The sequence below is a fragment of the Mobula hypostoma genome, chromosome 4 (assembly GCF_963921235.1).
Source record: "Mobula hypostoma chromosome 4, sMobHyp1.1, whole genome shotgun sequence".
NCBI classification, from domain to species: Eukaryota; Metazoa; Chordata; class Chondrichthyes; order Myliobatiformes; family Myliobatidae; genus Mobula; species Mobula hypostoma.
This window is the reverse complement of record NC_086100.1, coordinates 13,063,503-13,085,708: the sequence shown is the minus strand read 5'-3', so window position 1 is coordinate 13,085,708 and position 22,206 is coordinate 13,063,503. Positions and strand designations below refer to the sequence as shown.

Genomic DNA, 22,206 nt, shown 5'->3' with positions numbered 1-22,206 from the left:
GCATCTATGGAGGGGATAGTGGGGGTCCTTCGTGATGAACGCTGCTGTCTTCTGGCAGTGCTCCATCGTTGTGGGGGGGAGCTTCACCTGCGATGGACTGGATTGTATCCGGCATTTTCCTTAGACTTTTCCATTCCTGGTCATTAAAACGGTAAGTCTAAATCAAGTTGAAAGCCTATAGACTGGACGTGGAGTAGATGTTTCCATTAATGGGAGGGTCTAGGAACAGAGAGCACAGTCTTAGAATAGAAGGACATCCCTTTAGAACACAGATGAGGAGGATTTTCTTTAGCCAGAGGCTGGTGGATGTGTGAAATTCATTGCCACAGATGTCTGTAGAGGCCAGATCACTGGGTATCTTTAAAACAGATTTTGATAGTTTAATTAGTTGGGGTGTCAAAGGTTCTGGGGAGAAGGAAAGAGAATGGGGTTCAAAGCGATAACGTATCAGCCATGATAGAATGGTGGAGCAGACTGCATGGTCTGATGGTTTAAAACTGCCGATGAGAATTGTGATTAAATAATGGTTGTAGTGAGGCCAGTGTGGATCCATGGAGAGAGAATCAGAGTTAATGTTTTGAGTCAGTGACTCCTACAATGTGGGTTCAAAGGCCAGCAGCCTCAAATATTTACTCGGTTGCTGTCCCTACTGGGAACACTTGGCCTGTTACTGCTGTGCTTTATTTTCATTTACCGAGCACTGATAACATTCAGCTTTTATGTTAGTGAGCTGTCAGTGCTCCAGTCTCTTCCCTCACGGAAACATTACTCAGTTGTTGAGACATAATCCTCCTTTCTGTGGGAGCACTTGGCTCAGCTGGTGGCTCTTCTCTTTCTCTTGGACTTCCATGAAAACAATGCCTTTCACTTGGAACCGGATCATGTTATGTTCCACAACCGTCTCTTGGGTATGATTAATACATCTTCATATGACTGGAATGCATTCCAAAGAGGGTGTAGTCTACCTTGATCAATGGGGACAGCCAACAGCTGAGGGTACTGCATATTCCTAGACTGTCTCTCTCTCTCAGTCTATTTCTCTTTTGTTTTCATTCTCTTTTTTCATTTTCTGTTTCCCTTACTATTCTACTTAGAGTCATAGACCAACACAGCACTTAAATAGACCCTTCGGCCCATTTAGTCTGTGCCGAACTATTAATCAGCCTAGTCTTATCAACCCACACTTGGACCTTAGTCCTCCATACTCCTCCCATCCATGTACTTATCTAAATTTCTTTTGAATGTTGAAGTCAAACCCGCATCCACCACTTTCACTGGCAGCTGGTTCCACACTCTCACCACCCTCTGAGTGAAGAAGATCCCCCTCATATTTCTCTTAAGCATTTCACCTTTCGCCCTTAACCCTTGACCTCTAGTTCAGGCCTCACCGACCTCAGTGGAAAAGGCCTTGTCGCATTTACGCTACGGTAACTTACTCCTCATAACATTGTATGCTTTGTATTCCTGTATCAGAATTCCCCTCTTTCTCCTCCTACTCACCAGGGAACAAATTCCTCGCCTAGTCAACTTTTTCTTATAACTCTTGTCCCCAAGTCCCAACAATATCCCTGTAAACATTCTCTGCACTCTTTTCAATCTTATTGACATCTTTCCTGTAGGTAGCTGACCAGAAATGCACACAATACTCCAAATTAGACCTCACCAACTTCTTATAAAACTTCATTTCTATTTCTACACTCAGTAGCCACTTTATTAGATACCTGCTGTACCCAATGGAAGTTCAGTCAGTACCTGTTCTATCCATTGTACCAAAGTCCTGTAACGTTATTAGTAATCAATAATCCAACAGTTGTCTCATTGAAATTGATCACAGGGAGAGAAAATTTGAGGACTCTGATGGAATAGGGTCCAGCTGGGAGATTATCAGGGAGAAACGACAGCTCACTGAGGTGTGGAAAGTCACTGAATACTCTCTGTTGTGTCCCTTTGACAGGTTCTTCAAGGAGCTTGAGGCCAGGCACCAGCAGGATGCGGTGATTTCTGACATCAGTGATATCGTGGAGAAGCACGCTGTTTGCACCTTCGAACCCTATGTGACATACTGCTCAAACGAAGTCTATCAGCAGCGGACACTGCAGAAGCTCCTGTGAGTGTGTGATGGTGCACACCGAGCTGCATCAAACTGCCAGTTACTTCCTGTATTGTGTTTCCTTATGTAGGAGAGAGAGAGAGACCATTCCTCGTACAGCACCTAAACCAAAAGGATTGTTTGGGCATTGTAAACCTGCTGCTCATTTGATTTTGCTATATACAACATGGTGCAACTGGCAACCTTACAATGAGTATGCTTAAACAACTGTCTGTCTTTGAATGTGAGCCATTCTGTAAAGAGGGTGTGAAAGGCTCTGTCAGAATACATTGCTCGTCGTTTCTCCCCCCCGCCCCCGCTTTTTCCCATTCCCCATTCTGGAATCACTCTTACTCCTTCTCTCCTCATCTGCCCATCACCTCCTTCTCTCCTCATCCGCCCATCGCCTCCTCCTCTCCTCATCCGCCCATCGCCTCCTCCTCTCCTCATCCGCCCATCGCCGCCTCCTCTCCTCATCCGCCCATCGCCTCCTTCTCTCCTCATCCGCCCATCGCCTCCTTCTCTCCTCATCCGCCCATCGCCTCCTTCTGTCCTCATCCGCCCATCGCCTCCTTCTGTCCTCATCCGCCCATCACTTCCTTCTGTCCTCATCTGCCCATCGCCTCCTTCTGTCCTCATTTGCCCCCTCCTCTCCTCATCTGCCCATCACCTCCTTCTGTCCTCATCTGCCCATCACCTCCTTCTCTCGTCATCTGCCCATCGCCTTCTTCTGTCCTCATCTGCCCATCGCCTCCTTCTCTCCTCATCTGCCCATCACTTCCTTCTGTCCTCATCTGCCCATCGCCTCCTTCTGTCCTCATCTGCCCATCGCCTCCTTCTGTCCTCATCTGCCCCCTCCTCTCCTCATCTGCCCATCGCCTCCTTCTGTCCTCATCTGCCCATCACCTCCTTCTGTCCTCATCTGCCCATCACCTTCTTCTCTCGTCATCTGCCCATCGCCTTCTTCTGTCCTCATCTGCCCATCGCCTCCTTCTCTCCTCATCTGCCCATCACTTCCTTCTGTCCTCATCTGCCCATCGCCTCCTTCTGTCCTCATCTGCCCATCGCCTCCTTCTGTCCTCATCTGCCCCCTTCTGTCCTCATCTGCCCATCGCCTCCTTCTGTCCTCATCTGCCCATCGCCTCCTTCTCTCCTCATCTGCCCATCGCCTCCTTCTCTCCTCATCTGCCCATCGCCTCCTTCTGTCCTCATCTGCCCATCGCCTCCTTCTGTCCTCATCTGCCCATCGCCTCCTTCTCTTCTCATCTGCCCATCGCCTCCTTCTGGCCTCATCTGCCCATCGCCTCCTTCTGTCCTCATCTGCCCATCGCCTCCTTCTCTTCTCATCTGCCCATCGCCTCCTTCTGGCCTCATCTGCCCATCGCCTCCTTCTGGCCTCATCTGCCCATCGCCTCCTTCTGGCCTCATCTGCCCATCGCCTCCTTCTGGCCTCATCTGCCCATCGCCTCCTTCTGTCCTCATCTGCCCATCGCCTCCTTCTCTTCTCATCTGCCCATCGCCTCCTTCTGTCCTCATCTGCCCATCGCCTCCTTCTGTCCTCATCTGCCCATCGCCTCCTTCTGGCCTCATCTGCCCATCGCCTCCTTCTCTCCTCATCTGCCCATCGCCTCCTTCTCTCCTCATCTGCCCATTGCCTCCTTCTCTCCTCATCTGCCCATCGCCTCCTTCTCTCCTCATCTGCCCATTACCTCTCTCCTCATCTGCCCATCACCTCTCTCCTCATCTGCCCATCACCTCCGTGTTGGTACATGACTTCGCCTACTGCCATAATGAGGCCACTCTCAGCTTGGAGAAGCAAGACCATAATACCATAAGATACAGGAACAGAATTAGGCCATCTGACCCATCAAGTCCACTCTGCCATTTCATCATGGCTGATCTATTTTCCCTCTCAGCCCCCACTTCTTGCCTTTTCCCTGTATCCCTTCATGTCCTGACTAATCAAGAATCTATCAACTTCTGCCATAAACATACCAAATGATTTGGCCTCCACAGCTGCCTGTGGCAACAAATTCCACAGATTCACTACTCTCTGGCTAAAGTAACTTCTCCTCATCTCCATTCTAAATGAGCGTCTCTCCATTCTGAGCCTGCGTCCTCTGGTCTTAAACTCTCTCTCCACATCCACTCTATCTAGTAATTTAAATATTCAATAGGTTTCAATAACATTACTCCTCATTCTTCTGAATTCCAGTGAGTGGAGGCCCAGGTCCTTCAAACGCTCCTCATAAGACAAGCCATTCAATACTGGAATCATGTTTGTGAATCTCCTTTGAACCCTCTCCAATGTCAGCACATCCTTTCTTTGATAAGGGGCCCTAAACTCCTCACAATACCTGAAGTGAGGCCTCAGTAGCGCTTTATAAAGCCTCATGTTCAATTGGGCAGCCTCCAATCTGATAGCAAGTACAATGATCTTTCTAATCATCCGGTAATTTTCCCCCTCCCCTTCTTTCTTTTCCCATTCCCCACTCTGGCACCCCTCTTATTCCTTCTCTTCTCCTCACCTGCCCATCACCTCTCTCTGGCTCCTTTCCCCATTCCTTTTCTCTCAAGATCCACTCTCTTCTTCTATCAGAATTTTTCTTCTTCAGCCCTTTACTTCTTCCTCCTATCACCTCCTGGCTCCTACCTCATCCTCCCACTCCCACCCACCCACCTTCCCACTCACCTGGTCTCACCAATCACCTGCCAGTTTGTACTCCTTCCATTCCCCCCTACCTTCTTATTCTGGATTCTGCCCCCTTCCTTTCCAATACCGATGAAGGGTCTTGGCCCGAAACATCGACTGTTTATTCCTCTCCATGGACACTGCCTGACCTGCTGAGTTCCTCCAACATTTTGTGTGGGTGTTGCTCTGGATTTCAACCATCTGCAGAATCTCTTCTGTTCATTTTAACAGCCTTGGTTGTGATGTAGGCTAATACCTAAAGAGTGTGGCTCAGCAGATGGTGTATGATGCAAATAAACCTAGAATGACAGATGAAGCCAAAGCCCATCAGGAAAATGAATAGTGACTTTTTTGTAAATTTAAATTGGCAGGAAAGTTCTAACTTGAAACTTAGTTTCTTGCTGATGCCATTCCGTTCACCATCTGTTCACCTCTTGGTTGTCACCACTTTCTTGCTTTACACCAACAGAAATACAAATCCTAACTTCAAAGAGATCCTGATGAAGATTGAAGCCCAGCCCGAGTGCCGGAACCTGCCCATGATCTCCTTCCTCATTCTCCCAATGCAACGGGTCACTCGGTTACCTCTCCTGATGGATGTAAGAAATGAATCAACTATTCCCCTCGTGAGTTGGGGGGCGGGTGAGGGAGGGAGGCTACAGCAAGACATATAATTTCACTTAAAAGTGGACGCCATGGTAGCATTGCTGTTAGTGGGACCCTGTATCACCTCCGGGCCTTTCGGAGCTCCACGTTCAGTTCCAGCGCCCTCTGTAAGGAATTGGTACACTCTGCCCATGAACTGCTTGAGTTTCCCCCAGGTGCTCCAGTTTCTTCCCCCAGTCCACAGATGTACCTGTTTGTTGGTTAATTGGTCATTGGAAATTGTCTTGTGATTAGGCTAGCGTTAAATAAGTCGGTTGCTGGGTGGAGCACCCCATTGAGCCTGAAAGCTGTGTTGCACGATGTATCTCCAAATAAATAAATAAATTTAATTAATTAATTAAACAGGTGGGTTGCTGGGTGGAGCACCTCATTGGGCTTTAAAGGTCTGGTCACGATGTATCTCTAAATAAATACATTTAATTAATTAAACAGGTGGGTTGCTGGGTGGAGCGCCTCATTGGGCTGGAAGGGTTTGTTCTGTGCTGTATCTGTAAATGAATAAATTAAAATCCAGCTATTATATAGCTTGAGCAGCTTTGAGCCCTATGTCTGTGAACGGATGTGTTGGCATTAGAGATGGTTCTCAGGAGGTTTACGAGAAAGAAGGGGTTAATGAATGAGGAATATCTGATAATCCTAGGCCTGTACTTGCTGGAGTTTAGAAGTATGAGGAAGGATCTCGTTAAAAACTACTGAGCAGTGAAAAGGCTAGAAAGAATGGAAGTAGAAGGGATCTTTCTCATGGTGGGAGATTCTAGCACCAGAGGGCACAGCCTCAGATTACGAGGGCATCCATTTAGAACAGAGATGAGGAGTAATTTCTTTAGTCAGAGGGTGGTGAATCTGTAGAATTCATTGCCACAGGTGGCTGTGGAAGCCTAGTCACTGGGGGTTTATTTAAAGCGGAGATTGATAGGTTTCTCCTTAGGAAATGTGTCAAAGATGACAGGGAGAAGGCAAAAGAATGGGGTTGAGAGTGAAAATAAATCAGCCACGGTCAAATTATGGAGTGTTGTCAATGGGCCAAGTGGCCTGACTCCACTCCTATATCTTATGGTTGTATGGCCTTATGAATTCTACATTGTAATCGTCTTTCAGAAGGGCCATGAGGCCCCCTAATGCTTCAGTTTTAACTTCCAGCATGTATCAGCTTTGGTATTGGTTTATTGTTGTCACATGTACTGAGATAGAGTCTTGTTTAGATAGATAGATAGATATACTTTATTAATCCCGAGGGAAATTTCGTTTCGTTACAGCCGCACCAACCAAGAATAGAGCGTAAATATAGCAATACGAAAAGCCCCAACAATCAAACGTCAAAATACAAACTATGCCAGATGGAAAATAAGTCCAGGACCAGTCTATTGGCTCAGGGTGTCTGACCTTCCACGGGAGGAGCTGCACGTTCAATGGCCACAGGCAGGAACGACCTCCCGTGCCGCCAAGTGTTGTATCACGGTGGAATGTGGCCGAAGTCCAACAGTAAAAAGTTCAGTATCCAGTCTGCAAACACGTTCCTCGATCGTAATATACCCCGGATTGCACCATCCGTTGTTAGCCAGAACAGTAAGCACCCAACTCCTTTACGCTTACCGCTCTCAGTGGACTTCCGGTCAGCCGGAACGGTATTACCCACCGAACTCCTCTTCTCCAAAAGTCTCTATTGTTTCGACCCGGTCCTCTTTCCTCGGCTTTGCGATCCCCCTCTGTGTGTTTTCCTCTGGATTTCAGCAGGGGTGTCCGCCGCTCTGTTCGCTAAGCCGGCCGGTCTTTGCTGGTCCGTGGAATACACAATGCGCCCTTGCTTCTGTCCCGCGTGTCGGGATGTAACCATTTCCAGCACTAAAGAAAACCCAAATAAAACTCTCTCGACCAGCATGTTAGGGTGCAGCTTCGATGTGTTACCGTGAGAAAAAAATACAAAAAAGTAACGTAAATTAAAAAGTAAGAAGAAGAAAGTAAGAGTAGATCGGAACAGCTGTACCAGGCTGCATGCACGACCGGCGCATGTGCACTAAGCAGATCATACCCAACATAATGATGACAAGGTAGTTGTTTGATCTCTGTTTAATTTCTGATCCTTAGGAATCTTCAGGGAGTTAAAAATGTTGACCAGTTTTATTTCAGTTTATTTTAGAGTACAAACAAACATACAAATAATAATAAAAACTAAAGAGCTGGGAAATGATGCTAAGAGGTGTAACACAAAAAATGGCACTTCTGAAAAGTTTATCATTTTTATAGATAAGATCAGAGAAATTCTTTAGAGATAAATTAATTAATAGGCTGCATAATTAAAATAATTACATCACATGGGTAATGTGCGAATACTTAGCCAATGAAAAATAAGAAAGGTGATAAACTGTTAGTTTAGCTGCTACACCGCTTTCTGCCAGTGAGTGTGAAAAATACATGAGTTTGTTTAAAGAGTACAAATCTTATAAAAAGTATTATTTAAAACAGACAATGTAAACAATGCATAATGTAGTGTTCGAGTTCAAGTGCAATCAGGGAAACAAAATGCTAGGGCCACCACAATATAGGGCATGGCATATGTGAGGTATTAAAAACTAGGCCGGAGAAACTCATCAGAAAGGAATTGTCATCATTTCAGGTTGAAGGTCTCCATCAGGGCCATCAGATGCTGCCTGATCCACTGAGGTCCTCCAGCAGATTGCTTCTTGCTCCAGATTGCGGCATCCGCCTCTTGTGTCTCCATGTGTGCGGTGTTCACTTCCCTTGAATTTGGTTTACTAAGATTAAGTGTTGTTGGCCTTCAGCACATGAAGAATTACATCCTGACCCAACACAGAACGGTTCAGTACAGTACATCCCCTTTGGCCCACAGTGTTGTGCTGACCTTTTAACCCACTACAAGATTAACCCTTCTTGTTTTAACCCTTTTCTAACCCTTCCTTCCATATAGCCCTCCATTTTTCTATTATACATGTCCTTTTCTAAGAGTTTCTTAAATGCCCCTAATGTACCTGCCTCTACCACTGACAGGGTAATCTGCGCACCCACCACTCTGTGTCAAAAAAACTTACCCTGACACCTCTATACCTTCCTCCAGTCACCTTAAAATTATGCCCCCCTCATATTCACCATTTCCGCCTTGGGAATAAGTCTCTGGCTCTCCACTCTATCAAGTTGTCTCTCATTCCCCTTCATTACAAAAAGAAAACCCTGGTTCACTTAACCTATTCATAAGACATGCTGTCCAGTCCAGACAGCATCCTGGTAAATCTTCTCTGCACCCTCGCTAAAGCTCCAACAGACAAAGTAGAGGCAGCACACTTACCCCATTGGACTTCATGAGTGAACTTGATTAGATTTCAGAGCATCCAGACTGTTCTGTGGATAAAGAACTGTCTGGATGCTGTAAAACAGTTTAAGTGAAGACATTCCCCTTACATGTTTCACCTTTTATTCTAAGTCTGTGACCTCTAGTTCTGGTCTCACCCAATGCCTGCTCACATTCACCCCTCGTAATTTTGTATACCTCCCCTCATTCTCCTGTGGTCCAGGGGATAAAGTCCTACCTATTCTACTTCTTGTTGCACTCAGGTTCTCAATTCCCAACAATGTTGTGTGTGTGTGTTTAGCAATAAATTTTCAGTGATTTACCAAATTTAAATTCCAGAGATACTGTGCTTTCATTTCTCGCAATTGCTAGACAGTTACTGCACCACTCGACCAGACCAATCACTGAACCAGTTACTGGACTAGTTACTGCACCACTAGACCAGACCAACTCCATTCACCCTATCTATACCCCTCATAATTTCCCCCAGTGCCCTCCTCTTTCCGTTTCTGCCATGGTCTACTCTCCTCTCTTTTCAGATTCCATCTTCTCCAGTCCTTTGCCTTCTCCACTGATCACCACCCAGCTTCTTACTTCATGCCCCCTCCCCCAACCAGCTAGCTTCACCTACCACCTGTTAGCTTATCCTCCTCTTCTCCCCACCCTTCTTATTCACCCTTTTTTTCCCAGTCCTGAGGAAGGGTCTTGGCCCGAAACATCAACTGTTTATGCACTTCCATCGATGCTGCCTGATCTGCTGAGCATTTTGTGTGGGTTGCTCTGGATTTCCAGCTTCAGCAGAATCTTTTGTGTTTATAATGCAAGAAAGACATTAGAGGTACATGAAATTATGAGGGGTATAGATATGGTGAATGCACATAGGATTTTTTTCCCCTCAGTTTGGATGAGACTAGAACTGGAGGCTGTAGGTTTATGGTGAAATATTTAAGGGGGTTTTGAGTGGGAATTACTGCACCCAGAGGTATGGAATGAGCTACCAGTGGAAGTGGTAGGCTTGTTAAGGTCAAAGCCAAAGATGGCAGTGGAGCTCCCACTACCAATTAAATGCTCCCAAAGGCGTGTGTCTCAAATAGCCTCTGACAACCAAGTACAATTCCTGGCCTTCACATGTGGCTTAGCTGTTAAGCCCAGTGGAATCATTTCTACTGACAGGAGAAGGGGCAAAGGCGGGTTACGGGTGCCTTAAAACCAGTCACTTCTGGCAGGTGGGCCCGTCAGCCTGGTTGGCAGCTCATCCAGAAGGAGAAAAACTCTGATCTCAAACCTCTACTGCCTTGTGGCTATATCCACTCATGAGGAAGGCTTCGGAAGTAAACCCCGAGGAAAAGTCGAGAGCTGGAGTCCCTAAGGCAGTCCTAAATTGAGTTCAATGCTGACTGGGAACTCCTGTGGCACTGCTGGTACCAAACTGTATCTCTCTGCTGTTCCTTTGGGTTCATCAGCTGCACGGAGAGGGGGAGCTTCCTACATGGGCAACAGCTTGCTCTCCATATTGTACTGCCCTGGCTTGCGTATCATGTAGACGTCTAGGATGCAACATCCGTGGTCGACCCTGAGCAATGGAGAGCCTTGAGTAAGTGGCAGATGCTGAATACTTTTTAGAGAAGATTGTGATAGATACATGGATGAAAGTGGTATGGAGGTCTGTGGTCTAGGTGTGGGTGGATGGACTAGATAGGTCAAGGGGCCTATTTCTGTGTTGCCGAGCTTTATGACTGAATGTCTATCACTGCCCATCTCACTGGACCACAAATTTTTTCTAATGTGTTGCTTTTCAGAAATCTTCTGTCACGTGAAGCTGAATACAAATAAAATTTCAGCTTATTGTATCACATAGGAATTTGGAATAACACAAAGTTAACTTTTATTGAATATAATGTGTCCCAAATGCATAATGGTCCTGACGCTTTGCAATAGTTCAACTAAGGTAAAAATGTACTGTTGATGATTGTCATTTGTACTCAGTGTCTGAGGCTTCTCCTGAAAGTATCCAGCAATAATCAGCCAGCATTGATAGATTCCAATTGCCTTCATACCATTTCTCCAAGACCACAGCGCCCTGGTGAAATTTTTCTCCATGCTAACCACTGACAGTGTAAAGGTTTGCAGCAAAGAAGATATCAAAATGGGAATGCAGAAAACTAATCTTTAGTGACATGTTGCACCTCATGGTTTTGTATACTTGAAGCATGTTGTCAACCAGCTGCATGTAGTTTGTTGCCCAGCAGTTTCCAAGAAAATTTTCAGTAACATTCTTGAATGCCTTCCCTGTGATTTTCTGCAGTCCCACTTGAAGTTCTTTGAATTGCCTGTCATTGATGACCTGCTTGATTTGTGGACCAACAAAAATGCCTTCCTTAATCTTGGTATCAGTCATTCTGACTTGAATTATGAAGTGAAATAACAAATATAGGTGATTTCAAACAAATCCGTAAGATATGCCCACAAGTATTCAGGAAGCAAAATCATTGTTGTCCAGTGTATTCATTTGCTGCATTGGAATAAAATATGACTTCTGAATTGTACTAATTTTCAGCAATGGAATGGGTTTTATACCTTGATCTTTTCTTCACAGACCATTTGCCAGAAAACTCCAAAGGACTCGCCTGAATATGAATGTGCCAAGAAAGCATTGCAGTCCGTTAGCAAGGTGAGGAACATTATTGCTTCATGGAAAGTCTCCAACACGATTATCTCAAGATACCATCTTCCCATCTGCCTGAAGGGAAAATATTTCCACCTGATACACGTTATTTTTGTCTTCTGAAAAGAGCACATTAGCTGCTCCTTCCACTGCACTCATTTACTCATCACTGACTGAATGAAAAATTGTATTCAGAACTTAAGCTGTGGCTTAATAGGCAACAGTGTATTTGAAATTACATATGTTAGGGATGGTAAAGAAGCATTTGGTGTTGGTATATAATTGCACACATATTGAGGTACAGTGAAAAACCTGCTTTTCATACTGTTCATACAAATCCATTCATAACATAGGACATACAGTTCATTGAGTTAGTAATAACAATGCAGAATAACGTATAACAGTGCGGGTAAACATTAAAGTGCAAGATCATAACGAGGGAGATTGTGAGGTCAGGAATCGGTTTCGTGTTTACTGTTTAATGGTCTTAGTGGGGTAGAAGTTGTCCTTGAGCCTGGTGATGTGTGCTTTCAAGATTTTTTATCTTCTGCCCGATGTGAGAGCAAGAACAAAGGATGTCTGGGGTAGGTGGGGTCTTTGATTATACTGGCTGCTTGCTGATCTCTGTTGCTGACTGTGGAGTTCGGAATTGACTTAGTATTCATGTGTATACCAAGATATAGTAAAAAAAACTGGTCTTGATAACTGCTTATACAGATCAAATCAATACTCAGTGCTTTGAGCTAGGATAAGGTAAAACAATAACAATAAAGCGAAAAAGCAGAATTAAGTGTACAAGCTACCAAAAAGTATGTCTATGTAAACAATAAAATACAAGATCATAACGAGGTCAATTGTGAGGCCGTGAGTCCATCCTATTGTACAAGTGATTCATTCGGAAGTCTGCTAACAGTGGCATAGAAGTTGCCCTCGAGACTGGTGATACTTGCTTTCAGACTTTTATATCTTATACCCGATAGGAGAGGGAGAAATGTCCAGGATGGGTGGGATCTTTGATAATGCTGCCTGCTTTATTGAGGCAGCGAGAAGTATATACAGGGCCAGTGGAGGGGAGGCTGGTTTCCCTGACACACTGAGTTGTGTCCACCACTCTGCAGTTTTTTGCAGTCACGTGCAGAACATTTGCTATACCAAACCGTGATGCAGCCAGACAGAATGCTTTCTGTGGTGCACTGATAAAATTGGTAAGGATTGATGGGGACATGCCAAATTTCTTTAGCCTCCTGAGGAAGCTAGGGGGTTTGTGAGCTTTACTGGCCATGGCTGTAAATTGTAATTTTAAAAAATGCAGAATATAGTGTAACAGTATGGACCTCTAGCGTCCAGGACATGCTTTCTTCTCGCTGCTGCCATCAGGCAGGTTGTACAAGAGCCTTAGGTCCCACACCACCAAGTTCAGGAACAGTTACTACACTTCAACTATCAGGCTCCTGAACCAGCGTGGATAACCTCAAATCTGAACTGATTCCACAACCCATGGACACACCTTCACTTGCACGTTGGTTGTTTATCAGTCTTTACATGTAGTTTGTAATAGATCCTATTGAATTCTTTACTGTGAATACCTACAAAAATGTATCTCAGGGCTGCATATGGTGACATATATGTACCTCAGGATTGTATATAGTGGCATATATGAATTTCAGGGTTGTATATGGGGACATACATGTACATTGATAATAAATTTATTTGAACTTTGAACTTGAGAGAGTACTCTATACATAGACAAGTAAGGTACAGGGTCAAAGACAAGATAAACTGAGAAATCCGAAGTTCACTTTGTTGGGTAAGAGGGTCTTCAGGAGCTTGACTACAATGGGATAGAAGTTGTCCTTATACCTGGTAAAATGTATTCTCAAGTTTTTGTATGTTCTGTACAAAGGAAGGGGGAGAAGAAAGAATGACTGGGGTGGTGAGAGGATTCCTTCATCATCTGTGCAATTGTCAGTGTCTGAGTGATTCAGTTGGCTCCAGTGGGCAGAGCAGATGGTTCACATTCCTGATACATTCCATCTGGAGCTTCTGTTGAGTGAGAAGATTACCAGGTGGACAGAGGAATACATTGCAAGACCTCCTTGCAGAATTGCACCACTCCCAGGGAATCCCGGGAGATTTCTGACCCAAGATTATTCAAAGTGGGGAATGAATACTAGTGCTAAGAACCATGGTTCCGTGCAGCAAACTAGACCTTCCCACCGACATGCCCGTCTGGAAAGGCAACTGCAAAGTCCCACACCAGCTGCTTACATCCCATGGAACCAGAGTGGAAGTAAATCATCTGGAAGGGCCTGAGTAGAAACTGTGGAGGTGTCTGTTCACTCTAATGGCCAATTACAGGGGCAGCAGCTACGGTATCGATTCAAAGAGCTGGTTCGATTCCACTGGTGAATCATTCCGCACACAGAGACAGGATCATTAGATTCGATCGACTCCTAATGGACTTGTAGGGATGATTTCAATATGATCAAGCAATGTGAAGACAATAAAACATCGGAGCAGAATTAGGCCAATCATCCCGCTGAGTTTGTTCTTCACGGCTGATTTATTATTCCAGGTGTGCTGCTTGTGGCGAGAAGGGAACACTTCAACATATCTTGAGTGCATGCAGAGTCAATCTTTCCAGCGGCATGTACACTTGGAGACATAACAACGTTCTCAAAGTTGTAACAGAAGCGGTTGAGCAGAGAGTACTGCAGCACAACTTACCTCATGCCCCATGCTGCACAGAACATCGCATATCATTTGTGAAAGAAGGCTCCAAGTCAAGGGAGTACAGCGCAGGCTCACGATCAAGCATACTGTCTTCAGCCAATGATTGGTGTGTCAAGGCTGACTTGGTTGGGAAAGGCGGTTTCCCGGAGCAAATAGCTTTCACAACATGGCGTCCAGATATAATCGTATGGTCTGACACCAGTAGAGAAGCGATGATTGGTGAACTCACAGTCCCCTGGGAAGACAACATTGATGAAGCCCATGAGCGCAAGTTAACCAAATATGCAGAGTTGAGATCAGAGTGCAGAGACAGAGGGTGGAAGGTCTCATGCTATCCATTCGAAGTAGGCTGCCATGGGTTTATTGCGTTCACTCTCCAGAAGTGGCTGCATGACCTTGGCTTCACTAGAAGAGAGATCAGGTCAACCAGCAGGGTTGTAGCTGAGGCAGCAGAGAAAGGATCAGCATGGGTGTGGACCAAGTATGTCCAGAGGGGCAGATAGACAGTGTATACATATCTTGCAAACCCTTCAGTAGTTGCATAGACACCTGAAGAGTAGACTATCTGTTGGATGGAAGTGACCAACAACTCTGATAGAGGCAGATGCCAAGTTTTTAAGCTCACCAGTGGGAGGTGGTGCTTTAGCACTGCTGGCCCACCACCTCAAGGGAGTCTTGATCATAAGCGGGCTGAAACTCCTGAAGACAGGTGGCAGATCAACTGATGATCCGACTGGTGATAGCACAGGACAGTTAACATCTTAGTCCACGTGTATTTTGTAACTCTTTGTAACTATTCCTCTCAGCCCCATTCTCCTGCCTTCTTCCTGTAACCATTGACGCCCTTACTAATCAAAAATCATCAACTTCCACTTTAAATATAACCAATGACTTGCCCTCCCCAGCCGTCCTTGGCAGTGAATTCACAGATTCACCATCCTCTGGCTTAAAAAATTCCTCGTCATTTCTGTTTTTAAAGGTGAGGCTATATCCTAAACAGCTCCACTATAGGAAACATCCTTCCCATGTCCACTCGATCTAAGCTTTGAAATATTCGATAGGTTTCGATGAGATCCACCCTCATTCTTCTAAACATCAGCAAGTACAGGCCCAGAGCCATCAAGCTCTCCTCATATTTTAACCCTGTCATTTCTGGGGTCATTCTCGTGAACCTTCTCTGGACCCACTCCAGTGCCAGCACACCTTGTCTTAGACATGGGTCCTAAAGTTGCTCTCTGTACTGCAAGTGTGTTCTGACCAATGCCCAGTAAGGCATTACATCTTTCCTTTACACTGTAGTCCTCTCAAAATGACTGCTAACATTGCCATTTGGAAGAGATCATGGTGTGGGTGTGTCACATAGCACTGTGATGACATCATTATTTTTAATTCTTTCTTTATGGAATCTGTTATCCGTACACTGGTTCCAAATTTAACTCTCAATGTGGTGGTACAGGTAGTGCAGCATTCAGAGTGGGGCGGACCAGTGTTTTTGAACTTGAGATGCAGGCCAGGTGACATTGGCTGAAAAACAAGCAATGCTGGAAATCTTCAGCAGGTCAGGCAGCATTCAGAGAAAGAGAAGGAGAAAGAGAAAACATCACGCTTCATATGACTGGCATAGAACATAGGAATTTACAGCACATTACAGGTCCTTTGGCCTACAGTGTTGTACCGAACATGTAACGTACAGCCGAAACTGCCCAGAATTTCCCTAGCACATAGCCTCCTATTTTTCTATGCTCCATGTACCTATCTAAGAGGCTCTTAAAAGACCCTATTGTATCCTGTAGGCAAGAAATTTGTCCTGAGTATGTCATGAAATTTGTTTCTTTGCGTCGCAGTACATTTCAATACATAATAATAAAAAATTATACATTGCCGTCTATTGCAATATAAATTGCAGTAAGAAGTAGATATAAAAAATATAAAACAAAGGAAAAAAGTGAGATAGTGTTCATGGATTCATTCTCGATTTATGATGACAGAGAGTAAGAAGCTGTTCCTGAAACATCGAGCATCAAGTGTGTGGCTTCATGCTCCTGTACCACCTCCTTGATGGTAGGAATGAGAAGAGGGACCCTTAATGATGGATGCTGCCTCTTTGAGGCATCACTTTTGAAGATGTCCTTGGATGTTGGGGCGACTAGTGCCTGTGATGGGGCTGACTGAGTTTTCAACTTTCTGCAGCTTTTTCCGATCCTGTGCAGTGGCCCCTCCAAACCAGACGGTGATGCAGCCAGATAGAATGGTCCCCATGATACATCTCTAGACATTTGCCAGTGTCTTTGCTGACATACCAAGTCTCCTCAATTCCTATTGAAATATAGCCGCGCCACTTCTTTGTAATTGCATCAGTGTTCAGCCCAGGGTAGATCTTCAGAGATGTCTCTATTTCCTGAGGAGACTGAGGTCCTTTAACATCTGCCGGACGATGCTGAGGATGTTCTACGAGTCTGTGGTGCCCAGTGCTATCATGTTTGCTGTTGTGTGCTGGGGCAGCAGGCTGAGGGTAGCAGACACCAACAGAATCAACAAACTCATTCGTAAGGCCAGTGATGTTGTGGGGATGGAACTGGACTCTCTGACGGTGGTGTCTGAAAGGAGGATGCTGTCCAAGTTGCATGCCATCTTGGACAATGTCTCCCATCCACTACATAATGGACTGGTTGGGCACAGGAGTACATTCAGCCAGAGACTCATTCCACCGAGATGCAGCACAGAGCGTCATAGGAAGTCATTCCTGCCTGTGGCCATCAAACTTTACAACTCCTCCCTTGGAGGGTCAGACACCCTGAGCCAATAGGCTGGTCCTGGACTTATTTCATATTTTACTGGCATAATTTACATATTATTATTTAATTATTTGTGGGTTTATTACTATTTAATTATTTATGGTGCAACTGTAACGAAAACCAATTTCCCTCGGGATCAATAAAGTATGACTATGACTATGTTGACACCCAGGAGCTTGAAACTGCTCACCCGTTCCCTGCTGATCCCTCAGTGAGGACTGGTGCATGTTCCCTCGACTTCCCCTTCCTGAAGTCCGCAATCAATTCCTTGATCTTACTGATGTTGAGTGCAAGGTTGTTGTTAAGGTTGTGCAAGCTGGTCTATCTTGCTGATGTATCTGCTTCCTCATCACCATCTTAAATTCTGCTAACTATAGTTGTGTCATTGGCTGATTTATCGAAAGTATTTGAGCTATGCCTAACCACACACTTGTGGGTGTAGAGAGTAGAACAATAGTCTAAGCACATATCCTCGAGGCGTTTTGATTGTCGGCAAGGAGGGGATGTTATTTCCAATCTGCACTAACTATGGTTTCCCGATGTCCGAAAGTCAAGGTTCCAGTTGCAGAGGGAGGTACAGACCTGTCTCTACGGTGAATGGTGAAGTCACTGGACTGAGGTGCTGCATTGGAAATGGAGGGGAGTGGCCATGTTTCCATGAAGCAAAGTACACAGCAGTCCCTGATGTCCCTCTGATACAGCAATCTTGCTCTGAGGTCTTCAATTTTATTTTCCAGAGACTGTAGACTTGCCAGCAGGATAGTTGGGAGTTGGAGGGGCCGGGTAGGGGGGGTTGTCTAAAACTTTTGTGTTTCAGTTGTATCTATATAACAGCACACCATCTCTACATCCTTTTTCTTAAAGGGAAAATGCACTTGCAACCAAGTCTACCATCCAGGGTCCATCGATGTTGAGTATCAGTTGATATTTAAAAAAAAATTTGAATAAGGCAGCTTACTGAAGTACCCATGGCTGTAATTGTGGATTTCAGCTGTAGCCATACTGAATGGAAATGTTTGATGATTCCCATTCGAGCTGTGCACAAAACATCAACACTTATCGGAAACATCTTAGGGTAAGGGAGGGATGGAGCAAAAGAGAGGGAAAGAGAAAGAAGGGAGAAGGGGGCAAAGAGGGAGATATATATATAGATAGATAGAGAGAGATGGAGAGACAGACAGAGAGGGGGAAAGGATGGAGGGAGGGGGAGGGAAAGAGAAAGTGGGTCAAACAGAAAGAGAGATAGAGAAAGGAAGAGGGGTAGTGAGGGAGAGGGAAGGAAAGAAAAAGGGGGAGGAAGGGAAAGAGAATGGTGAGAGAGTGAGAGAGATAGACAGAGAGAGGTGGGGAAGGAAGAGAGAGGGAGGCAAAGAGAGAAAGGATGGAGAAGGAGGAAGAGTGCTAATGCTTTGCATCAGCAACCTTTCACAAGTTCTACCTGTTCAGCAAGGGCCCATCAAAACGTTTGCCTACTCCAGAACACTCTCTCCTCTTACATCCACTGTTTTTTGTCAGCCAGGACTCATTTGCAGAACTCCCTGTTCCATTCTGCATAGACTCCTAGATTTTAGAATATTCTCGGTTTCAAATCCAGACTGGGATACCAGGGTCTAAATGACTACATAATCTCCTTGCTCCTCTACTTCCAACTCTTCAACATTCCAGAATTTAATCGGGGATTGGTAAATTGGTTTAGTACTGTCACGTGTATGAGACATCCTGTTTTTGCATGCCATTCAGAGCAGTCATTCCAGACATGAATACTTTGAGGTGGTCCAAAAGGAAAAACGATTACAGAATGCTGAATTTAGAGTCACAGTTACAGAAAAGTGCAGTGCAGTGCAGGCACCGGAGATTCTGCAAAGGCTGGAAATCCAGAGCAACACACGCAAAATGCTGGCAGAACTCAGCAGGTCAGGCAGCATCTGTGGAAGGAAATAAATAGTCGATGTTTCGGGCCGAGACTGGAAAGGAAGCGTTTTGAAGGCAGAATAAGAAGGTGGGGGGAGGGGAGGAGTACACGCTTGGAAGGTTAAGCCAGGTGAGTGGGGGACGGGGGATGAAGTGAGAAGCTGGAAGGGGATAGGAGGAAGATGTGCATCCATATGCCTACTTTGTAGTGGTGTTCCTTTCTTTTTTTCTCATGCATTTCTTCAGAGCATCTCTTTATTCCCCATTCAAACGTTTTGGTAGTTATTTGTGAGTTTGGTGAGGGGGGATCTCACTGAAACCCATCGAGTATTGAGAGGCCTAGATAGAGTGGATGTGGAGAGGATGTTTCCTACAGTAGGGGAGTCTAGGACCAGAGGGCACAGCCTCAGAATAGAGGAACCTCCATTTAGAATAGGGATGAGGAGGAATTTCTTTAACCAGAGGGTGGTGAACTTGTGGAATTCATTGCCAAAGGTAGCTGTGGAGGCCAGGTCACTAGGTGCATTTGAGGCGGAGGCCGACAGGTCATTGATTAGTCAAGATGTGAAAGGTTATGGGGAGAAGGCAGAAGAATGGGGTTGAGAGGGAAATGATCAGCCATCATGAAATTGCAGATCAGACTTGATGGGCCAAATGGCCCAATTCCACTCCTATGTCTTATGGTGTTATGGGTGAACTACTGTTACCCAAACTTCTGTCAAGTTATGAGGGGGTCCAGAGAAAGTAACAGGAAGAATGGTGGAAACTAGAGATTAAGTAATTAGGAGAAGGATTAGAGAGGAGATTCTTTGAGGGCCGAAGGGCCTGTACTGTGCTGTAGTATTCTAGGAGATGAGCAAAGATGTATTTTCTCCCAGAGGTAGTGGTGATTGTGGTGGTGGGTGGGGAATGTGGAACTCACAGTTAGAGATGGCAGTGAAGGGAGATCTAGACCAGATTTAAACAGGACTTTGGTGTGTAGGTTGAAGATGCTTGGCCAATAGTGTGGGAGCTGGGAGCTGGACGAAGACTAGTAACACAAGAGATTTGGCAGATGCTGCAAATCATGAGAGAGAGAGATATCTTTCTCTCTCACACACACACACACAAACACACACAGACACACACACACACAGATCTCAGCAGGTCAGGCAGTGTCTGTAGAGGGAAAAGGATTAGCACAGACCAGATGGGCCAATGGCCTCTTACTGCACTTTAATATGCATTCTGTTACTGTTTTCCCTTGTACTACCTCAATGCAGAGTTGTAATGAACAGATCTGTATGAACAGTATTCAGGGCACATTTTCCACTGCACCTTATTCATGAGAATAACAAACCAATTTACTGATATGTACTTTCCAGCTCTTATTACATAACCTGGAAGCTATTCAAGTGTTGGTCAGGCTGTGGTTTTTTTGACGATAACCAGGCCCTCAGAATCATCAGAGTAATATTTCTTCTGAACTGTCCTATAATTCTTTGACCAGTTCACTTAAACCTCCAGCCCCAAACTACTGACCTGTCCTCCAGAAAATATGACCATTCTGATTTTGCACTCTTATTTGTTATAGCAAGGGATCTTCATTATTTCCAATCTGAGCTGAAAATCTCCCGTAGTATTAGTTGAGAATTGTTTGTCAAAATATAAGACTGTAAAGCACTGCGCTAACTACTATACTACTGTGCTGCCCAACCTTGTTCTAGCTCAGTGCACTGTGTAATGATTTGATCTTTTAGCCAGAGAGTAGTAAATCTGGAATACTGTGCCACAGATTGTGGTGGAGGCCGTCTGTGGGTATTTTCAAAGCAGAGGTTGATAGATTCCTGATCGGTCAGGGCATCAAAGGATATAGTGAGAGGGCAGGTGCATGGGGTTGAGTGGGATCCAGAATCAGCCATGATGGAATGGTGGAGCAGACTTGATGGGCTGAAAGGCCTAATTCTGCTCCTATGTCTTATGGTCTTATGAACAGTGTGCAAGACAAGATTTTCACAGTACACTGGTACACATGACATAACAAATCAATTCTCTAGAATTCTGTGACCTCAACTTCATTTCTTGCCAACCAGTATCCATGATGATGATACACTTGGTCTTTTGATCTAAGCTATCCAGTACAGGTTGACTCAAGCTCCAGGTAGATAGGGTCGCAAAGAAAGCTTTTGGCATGTTGGCCTTCCTAAATCAAAGTGAGTACAGCAGATAGGATGTTATGTTGAAGCTGTATAAGATGGTTGTGAGGCCTAATTTGGAGTATCGTGTGCAGTTTTGCAGTATCGTGTACAGGAAAGATGGGACTACCACCTGAGGTCATGGGTTAAGGGTGAAAAGCAAAATGTTTACAGGGAACATGAGGGAAAACTTCTTCACTCAGAGGGTCGTGAGAGTGTGGAATGAGCTGCCAGCACAAGTGGTCCATGCAAGTTCGATTTCAACGCATAAGGGAAGTTTGGATAAGTACATGGATGGTTGGGATAGGGGGGGTTATGGTCCCAGTACAGGTTGATGGGAGCAGGCAGTTTGGCTCGGGCTACATGGACCGATGGGCCTGTTTGCATGCTGTACTTTTCTATTACTCTAAAGGAGCACACAAGATAGTTTATACACATAGATTGATTAAAGTGATGCTGGGCGCGGAGTGCCTGTACATAAAGGCGACTGTGACAGGAAATGATAAAGTAGTGGTGGTGGGGGTTGTGGTGGAGTAGGTTAGGGGTGAAGGTGTTGATCAGATGGTGGAATAGACGTCAGAGGTAGTTTTTTTTTACACAAGAGAGCTTGAAGCACACTGCCAGGGTGGTGGCAGAGGCCGATACATTAGGAACAATTTAAGAGACTATTAGATCAGCCCATGAATGAAAGAAAAATAGAGGGTTATGGTCAACATGGGATGGAGTAGCTTTACACAGGTTGGGACAATATCATGGGCTGGTGGGCCAGGGCCGTTCTAGATGAATTTCAGTGTGCAGGTTCTTCAGGCACAATATAAGTAATCAACCTCTTGCCCTGTGCTTTGTGTTAGCTGGTGCGACAGTGCAATGAAGGAGCACGGCGGATGGAGCGGACAGAGATGATGTACACCATTAACACTCAACTGGATTTCAGAATCAAGGTACCTGCTTTACCTCATACCTGAGAGCGGCTGGCGGAGTGCGGAGGTCCGTCCTATCACACCTGCGGCCTTCAGTCAGGAGGCATTCCCCTGTCAGCTACGGCTGGGTTAGGGGATTCCAGCTCCTCTTTTGGAGAGGTTGGCCTGTTTGTCTTTTACATTGGCCAATAAAAGAATTCCAGTCATCTGGAATCCCATTATTTGGAAATCCTGCTTGACCCAGGATTATTAATCTG

The 22,206-nt window shown here is 45.1% G+C and overlaps 1 protein-coding gene across 1 annotated transcript in view; it reads left to right on the top strand.

The window, feature by feature from the left end:
• The window catches only part of LOC134345131 (rho guanine nucleotide exchange factor 26-like), a 235,424-nt gene that overhangs the window by 152,289 nt on the left and 60,929 nt on the right, over positions 1-22,206 (top strand). The window contains exons 7-10 of the mRNA XM_063045315.1: positions 1,955-2,107; positions 5,251-5,380; positions 11,348-11,422; positions 21,881-21,970. Coding sequence (XP_062901385.1) covers positions 1,955-2,107; positions 5,251-5,380; positions 11,348-11,422; positions 21,881-21,970 — 448 coding nt within the window. The remainder of the gene's footprint in view (positions 1-1,954; positions 2,108-5,250; positions 5,381-11,347; positions 11,423-21,880; positions 21,971-22,206) is intronic.